Here is an 8747-nt window from a genome sequence, read left to right as displayed (position 1 = left end):
GACAGGTGAGTATCTCCCTGTGCTATTAAAATAATGCAGGGACATACCACAGCAAAACCACAGAAAATCCGCAGCAAACCGTGGTAAAACCGCATGCGGATTTCAGGTGCGGTTTGCTGCGTTTTTTTGCCGCAGGTACGGTAATCTTTTAGAGGGTGCGGATTTTTCTTAAGAGAAATCCTTTTTCTAGTGAGCACATAGCCTAATAGATTAAGAGGCACAAAGCTACCTGTAACATGTGTCCAGTTGACCTGTATAAGCAAAGACCCTAATTCCAGTGAACTGTCACTTACTTGGCTGCTTGCTTAAGTTTTGACAAAAATCAGTTTTATCTGCTTAAGGTCTACTAGTTCTCAAAATGCTGTTGTGTATAACCTCACCCACATCACTGCTTGGCCGCTGTGTACAATGAGCGTACACAAAAGCTGCCAATCAGGTGAGGTTCGGGGTTATACAGAGCTATTGGAGATGGGGGATATATGGTAGCAGGTTTACTAGTTCTTTAGTGATAATCCCCTAGCGATAATACTGTGATTTTATCAAATCTACAGCAAGCAACCCAGTAAATGACACATCATTGTAATCAGAGTCCCTGTCTGTCACGGGTAACAGACAGTTCTGTGGTTATCGGCGTTAGAAGGTCACAGCATTTGGCTGCGCAAAATAGCCCTGACTTTCTATTGTTCCTGCTGTCAGTATTCAGTGCACTCGTATCTCCTCTGCTGGGTTTTCATCCTTTTTTTTAGGAACTAGTTGAGCTCCTCTTCCCTTCAGTTGCTAATAATATGTATTTCCTCTTGGGTTTAAATACTTTCATTTTCCCTGGACGTGTGGTGGTGATATTGTTACTTCATAAGCTCTGGAGGCAAGCAGGTGGCTTGCACACACCAGTAGGATTGTTGTTGCTTTTTACTGAACTTCTTACGGAGTCGTCTAGAGATAAGTTGTTTGTTGTTTCCCATTGTTTGTTATCCCTGTGTGTCCTTTAGTGCTTAGTGGGGTTGATGAAGAGCTCATCCCATCCGTTCCTTATTTAGACTATGTTCACACACTGCGTTATTTACCCGCGTTTTTGGTGCGTTTTTGTTGCAGAAAGTTCTTGAGAAATTCTTGTAACCTTTCTGCAGACATTCCCCAGCAAAACCTATGGCAAACAAATTAGCTGTGTGCACACTGTGTTTTTTTCTTAAGCAAATTCAGTAGATTTTCTTATGAAAAAGAATGAGCATGTCACTTCTTTTCTGCAGCTAACTGCGTTATTTCACTCCATTGACTAATGTAATGCAGAGTAAACACACACACATGACACTCACAGACAGACACAGACATATAGAATACACATAGAAATCAAACGTACATATTAAAAATAAAAACAAAAAAAAATGCGTGTGCTCCAGCGTATTTTAAATTTCTTAAGAAAAATCATTTTTCTAGTGTGAACATAGCCTATGGTTCCAGATCAGGGTCAGCATAGGGTGAGGTATCCGGCTCAGCGTGGTGAGGGAACTCAGGGCACAGTGGTAGGCTTAGTCAGAGGTTACCATCTCCCCTTTCCCTAGGCACATGGTTTCTTTCCCTTTCGCCGTTCGCTTGCTACTTCACCGTTCATAGCGTAACACTGTCTTTACATTATTCTGATTTTTAATTAAGTAGTAAACACTTAGTGACCAAATCCAATTAAATTCACAAAACTCCAGCATAGGTATGATAAATGTTACTTCCTCTCCACCAAGAGATAGACCTCTTTTAGTTCTGGTCTCTTCTAAACCCATAATCTGAACTGTAATAAAGGTTTGTGGACAGAGACGAATGAACCTAAATAGTAAAGTTCGGGGATTGTACCAAATACAGACTTTATACAAAAAATCAGTGTTAGAGTTCGGAGTTTGGGTGCTTTATGTATCATAACCACTTCATCTAGCATCGCTGTGCTCGGGTACACGCGGTGCTCAGCACAGTGCTAGCTGCTTGCAGTGTGTGAATCGATTTCGTGGGGGATAAAACCATCATTATAGGATGTATTGTGTAAAAGAAAAAAAAATTGGAAATGCTCTCTTTATGGCCGGTTGCATGTGGGCGGAGACCCAAACTGCCCAATCAGTGACTTCCAATGGGGTTCTGGTCAAGTCCGGTTCCCGAACAGAACTTTATCTAAAGTCCGGCTGAAAAAGCCGAACCCGAACTTCAACAGGTGCACTTATCTCTATTTGTGAGTAGCCGCATTAAAAAATAACCACTTGGATATCAGACATGTAAAATCCTTTCTTTGCTTATTACAACAATTATCCTTTATAAAGGGATCATTTTTTAAAATAAAGGGCCAAATTTATGAGCGGGCCACTCCTGATTCATTAAGTGGTCCATGCCTCTTCATGAATCTGGAGCGTTTGATGAGTGGCATGTGCCTCCTTGTGCCATGCTAGAAATATTACTCTCTTCAGGGACTGAAGTCAGATTTCTGGCATAGGGAATGTCACAGCTCGTCATAAATCAAAGAAGTTGTGGTGTCACATCTCCGTCCCACCCAAACTCTGCTAATTTTGGAGTGAAAATGCCAAGAGCCGCAAATTGCTGGCACAACTTTCCAAATTTTTGGAATTCTTCAGAGCTTAGTGACAATTTTTTTTGCCACAAAAGTTTTGAAGAATTGGGACACGTCTTTACAACGTGCACATATCTAGGATGCAGTGCAATTCAATTCTCCCCTCACTATTTTTGTGAGCAATACCTACAGCTCTGCCTCAACTACAGAGGTCCGAAGGCAAAACCATCACATCTAGACAATAGAGAAAGCTAGGCATGAAGAATATATATATTACAAGTATTTATTAACAAAACAACAAGTTTTGAAATGCAATTATATACAATGTGATAAACTTCAGAGTTCCTATCTCCAATCTGGAGCTGCACTTTTTAGTAAATAAAGCAGTGGACAACCTAAGATTAGTGAATTATCTAAATATAATCCAGTATCAAAACGTTTCATGAATGTTCCTAAAGGCTCTCAAAAGGGCTAACAGTGTGCCAGCTAAAAAAGAAAATGAATATTCACTGCTTCCCACGCCATAATCCCGCCCACCTCTAGGCAATGAAGCCAGCGCCAACCAAGAGGTGGGCGGTATTATTAGCATGGGGAGCAGTGAATATTCCAGTAGCTGACGTCCGCATGTAACTAGGGGCGCATGGCAGTAATGTCATGCGCTGCGCCGCTTACATGCTGAAATCACTTGCCGGCAACAGAAGAGAACAACGTGCACATGAAGACCGGAGGGATGGTGAGTATAATAATTTATTTTCTTATGTGTGCAGCGTGATGGGGAAATATATACCAGAGTGGGCCCAAGTTGAGAGCCATATATACAAGGATGAGGACATATATACTAGGACAAGGGACATATATACCAGGATGGGGATCATATATACCAGGATAGGATAAAGATGGGCAACATATATACGAGGATGAAGGACATATACACAAGGATGAGAGACACTTAGGCGGGCTTTGCACGCTGCGACATCAGTAACAATGTGTTACCGATGCTGCAGCGATAGTCCCGCCCCCGTCGCACGTGCAATATCTAGTGAAAGCTGCCGTAGCGATTATTATCGCTACGGCAGTTTCACACGCACATACCTGCCGTGCGACGTCCCTCTGGCCGGCGACCCGCCTCCTTCCTAAGGGGGCGGGTCGTGCGGCGTCACAGCGACGTCACACGGCAGGCGGCCAATTGAAGTGGAGGGGCGGAGATGAGCAGGATGTAAACATCCCGCCCACCTCCGTCCTTCTCATTGCAGCCGGCGGCAGGTAAGGTGAAGTTCCTCGCTCCTGCGGCTTCATACACAGCGATGTGTGCTGCCGGAGGAGCGAGGAACAACATCGTACCTGTCGCTGCACTGGCATTATGGAAATGTCGGAGGCTGCAGCGATGATACGAGAACGACGCTTTTGCGCTCGTTCATCGTATCAAAAAGGATTTGCACGTTGCGATATCGACTGCGACGCCGGATGTGCGTCACTTTCGATTTGACCCCACCGACATCGCACGTGCAATGTCGCAACGTGCAAAGCCGCCCATATACCTGGAAGGGGACCAGGATGGGGGAAATTAGTACAGAATTGGGTCATTTTATCCCCGTAACAGTGTCAGCAGCAGATCACCCTCCTTAACAGTGCTTCATAACTACATTTCTTGCGTCAATCTTTTTCCCTATATTCCGCCTTCAAAATCTAGGTGTGTCTTATGGTCCCAAAAATACGATAAGTTTAAAAAAAAAGGAAATGGTTCTTTCCCTCATCAAATCTTACTTGAGCAATCGTAACCAATTTTTTGATAAAACCCTTTGAATTATGGTACATCATGATGCCTTCTCCGATGTGACTCATCTGACAACGGGACCTAATTAGTCTTAAAAACATTTGGCAAATTCTGAAAGCAAAAATGGCTGCTCCACTCTGTTGGTTTTCTGATGTCCGCAAGACTTGATTTACCAGTTAAACATTTCAATAATTCACAACATGAAAAAGGTTCCTTCCCTGTGTGGCTTCTTCACATGTTTAACAAGATCTGATTTATGAGAATAACATTTTCCACATTCAGAACATAAAAATGGTTTAATTTGTGTGATATTTTTGATGGTGAACAAGACTTAATTTCATATAAAACATTTACTGCATTCTGGGCATGAAAACGGCTTCTCCCCTGTGTGAGATTTTGATGTACAACAAGTTCTGATTTCCAATTAAAACATTTCCCACACTCTGAACATGAAAATGGCTTATCCAGTGTGTGATTTTTCTGATATATAACAAGATGTGATCTCTGAATAATACATTTCCCACATTCTGAAAATGAAAATGTCTTCTCACCTGTGTGAGATCTTTCATGCCTAACAAGATCTTATTTCTGAATAAAACATTTCCCATATTCTGAACAAGAAAATGGCTTCTCCCCTGTGTGAGATCTTTGATGCACAACAAGTTCTGATTTCCAATTAAAACATTTCCCACACTCTGAACATGAAAATGGCTTCTCCCCTGTGTGATTTTTCTGATGTGTAACAAGATGTGATCTCTGAATAAAACATTTCCCACATTCTGAACATGAAAATGGCTTCTCCCCTGTGTGAATTCTTTGATGCTCAACAAGATCTGATTTCTGAATAAAACATTTCCCACACTCTAAACATGAAAATGGCTTCTCCCCTGTGTGAGTTTTCTGATGTGTAACAAGATGTGATCTCTGAATAAAACATTTCCCACATTCTGAACATGAAAAGGGCTTCTCCCCTGTGTGAATTCTTTGATGCTCAACAAGATCCGATTTCCAAATAAAACATTTCCCACATTCTGAACATGAAAATGGCTTCTCCCCTGTGTGAATTCTTTGATGATTAACAAAATTCGATTTCCAATTAAAACATTTCCCACATTCTGAACACGTAAATGGCTTCTCCCCTTTGTGAATTGTCTGATGTGTAACAAGATGTGATTTCTGACTAAAACATTTACCACATTCTGAACATGAAAATGGTTTCTCCCCTGTGTGAATTTTCTGATGTCTCGTAAGGTTTGATTTCTGAATAAAACATTTCCTACATTTTGAACATGAAAATGGTTTCTCCCTTGTAGGAGCTGTTTCATGTTCCAGATCCCTTCTGTAACTTTTATTTTGCTTACAATTCTGTGATAAATCAGAATTGTGGTCTTGTTTGAAAAGATCAGATGATAGAGATTTCCGAAGAAGGACTGGAGGTATATCTGGGACAGCAGCATGCTCTTCATATGTAGCATGTGTGATACTTTCATCATCTGTTTTAAATTCTGAAGATATTAGATTTCCTTCTAAACTCCCGATACAGTCATCTGCTAAAAAATAAACAAAATGTTATTATTTAATGATATTATTTTGAAAGTACATTTTTTTTAAACCATAACATCAGAAATGAAACAAATTATTCTGAATTTGTTGTCCAGTTTCGACATCTAAGAGTTACATCTTGGGTAATTGAGATCTCCCATTCCTAGCACCAGTTCTCTGGAATGTGCTATAGTAAATCTGATTGATTGTCAACAAGTGACTCCAAGATAATGAGGAACAGGGGGCTCCTATACTGTCCCTCATTATAGGGGACCCTAAGCTATTCTTAACCTATGGATTACCCCTGAAGATGGAGCTGCTGGAGTCCCGTGCCTTACTAGTCTCCTGACTAGATTTAATCTGTGATCCCCAAGGGAAGGAAGGGGAAGGAGTATGATGGAAATATAGAGTAAGACAGATGGGACACATTGCAAACTCACAGAAATAAACAGTGAGAGACTAAGGAGAAAAGCAAGAGCAGAAAGGCAGCAACAAAAATACAACAAGGGTTAACACCACAAGTGCTCACTGTAATAATGCACAACAACCACCGGTAAGTCTGGATTACAACCAGGGCCGGCTCCAGGTTTTTGTGGGCCCCGGGCGGAAGAGTCCCAGTGGGCCCCATAAACACGCAGACACAAACACACACACACACACACACACACACACACACACATATATTTAAATACAAACTCACAAAAATACATATAAACAGACAAATCTATACATTCATATACACTGACATACATAGATACATATCATACATGCATGCAGACACACACAGCTCTGCTGCATACATACAGAGACACACACTGCTCTGCTGCATACATACACACACTGCTCTGCTGCATACATACAGACAGACACACACACTTTTCTGCTGCATACATACATACGGACAGACACACACACTGCTGCTGCATACATACAGACAGACACACACATACTGCTCTGCTGCATACAGACAGACACACACATACTGCTCTGCTGCATACATACGGACAGACACACACACACACTGCTGCTGCATACTTACAGACAGACACACATACTGCTCTGCTGCATAAATACATACGGACAGACACACACACTGCTGCTGCATACATACATACAGACACACATACTGTTCTGCTGCATACATACATATAGACATACACACACATACTGCTCTGCTGCATACATACATACAGACAGACACACACATACTGCTCTGCATCATACAGTCATATGAAAAAGTTTGGGTACCCCTATTAATGTTAACCTTTTTTCTTTATAACAATTTGGGTTTTTGCAACAGCTATTTCAGTTTCATATATCTAATAACTGATGGACTGAGTAATATTTCTGGATTGAAATGAGGTTTATTGTACTAACAGAAAATGTGCAATCCGCATTTAAACAAAATTTGACCGGTGCAAAAGTATGGGCACCTTAACATAAAAGTGACATTAATATTTTGTAGATCCTCCTTTTGCAAAAATAACAGCCTGTAGTCACTTCCTGTAGCTTTTAATGAGTTCCTGTATCCTGGATGAAGATATATTTGACCATTTCTGTTTACAAAACAATTCCAGTTCAGTTAAGTTTGATGGTCACAGAGCATGGACAGCATGCTTCAAATCATCCCACAGATGTTCAATGATATTCAGGTCTGGGGACTGGGATGGCCATTCCAGAACATTGTAATTGTTCCTCTGCATGAATGCCTGAGTAGATTTGGAGCGGTGTTTTCGATCATTGTCTTGCTGAAATATCCATCCCCTGCGTAACTTCAACTTTGTCACTGATTCTTGCACATTATTGTCAAGAATCTGCTGATACTGAGTTGAATCCATGCGACCCTCAACTTTAACAAGATGCCCGTTGCGGTCATTGGCCACACAGCCCCAAAGCATGATGGAACCTCCACAAAATTTTACTGTGGGTAGCAAGTGCTTTTCTTGGAATGCCGTGTTTTTTTGCCTCCATGCATAACGCCTTTTTGTATGACCAAACAACTCAATCTTTGTTTCATCAGTCCACAGGACCTTCTTCCAAAATGTAACTGGCTTGTCCAAATGTGCTTTTGCATACCTCAGGCGACTCTGTTTGTGGCGTGCTTGCAGAAACGGATTCTTTCGCATAACTCTCCCATACAGCTTCTCCTTGTGCAAAGTGCGCTGTATTGTTGACCGATGCACATTGACACCATCTGCAGCAAGAGGATGCTGCAGGTCTTTGGAGGTGGTCTGTGGATTGTCCTTGACTGTTCTCACCATTCTTCTTCTCTGCCTTTCTGATATTTTTCTTGGCCTGCCACTTCTGGGCTTAACAAGAACTGTACCTGTGTTCTTCCATTTACTTACTATGTTCCTCACAGTGGAAAATAACAGTTTAAATCTCTGAGACAACTTTTTGTATCCTTCCCCTGAACAACTATGTTGAATAATCTTTGTTTTCAGATCATTTGAGAGTTGTTTTGAGGAGCCCATGATGCCACTCTTCATAGGAGATTCAAATAGGAGAACAACTTGCAAGTGGCCACCTTAAATACCTTTTCTCTTGATTGGATACACCTGCCTATGAAGTTCAAAGCTCAATGAGGTTACAAAACCAATTCAGTGCTTTAGTAAGTCAGTAAAAAGTAGTTAGGAGTGTTCAAATCAAGAAATTGATAAGGATGCCCATACTTTTGCACCGGTCAAATTTTGTTTAAATGCGGATTGCACATTTTCTGTTAGTACAATAAACCTCATTTCAATCCAGAAATATTACTCCGTCCATCAGTTATTAAATATATGAAACTGAAATAACTGTTGCAAAAACCCAAATTGTTATAAAGAAAAAAGGTTAACATTAATAGGGGTGCCCAAACTTTTTCATATGACTGTACATACATACATACAT

The 8747-nt window shown here is 41.0% G+C and overlaps 1 protein-coding gene across 1 annotated transcript in view; it reads right to left on the bottom strand.

The window, feature by feature from the left end:
- Positions 1 to 3965: 3965 nt before the first annotated feature.
- LOC142259108 (uncharacterized) overlaps positions 3966 to 8747 on the bottom strand; it is a 41649-nt gene continuing 36867 nt past the window's right edge. The window contains 1 exon segment of the mRNA XM_075331620.1: positions 3966 to 5866. Coding sequence (XP_075187735.1) covers positions 4548 to 5866 — 1319 coding nt within the window. The 3' untranslated portion in view covers positions 3966 to 4547.

This window comes from Anomaloglossus baeobatrachus (assembly GCF_048569485.1).
Source record: "Anomaloglossus baeobatrachus isolate aAnoBae1 chromosome 5 unlocalized genomic scaffold, aAnoBae1.hap1 SUPER_5_unloc_27, whole genome shotgun sequence".
In the NCBI taxonomy this organism is placed as follows: domain Eukaryota; kingdom Metazoa; phylum Chordata; class Amphibia; order Anura; family Aromobatidae; genus Anomaloglossus; species Anomaloglossus baeobatrachus.
The sequence above is the reverse complement of the archived record's forward strand: the minus strand, read 5'-3'. Positions and strand labels throughout refer to the sequence as shown.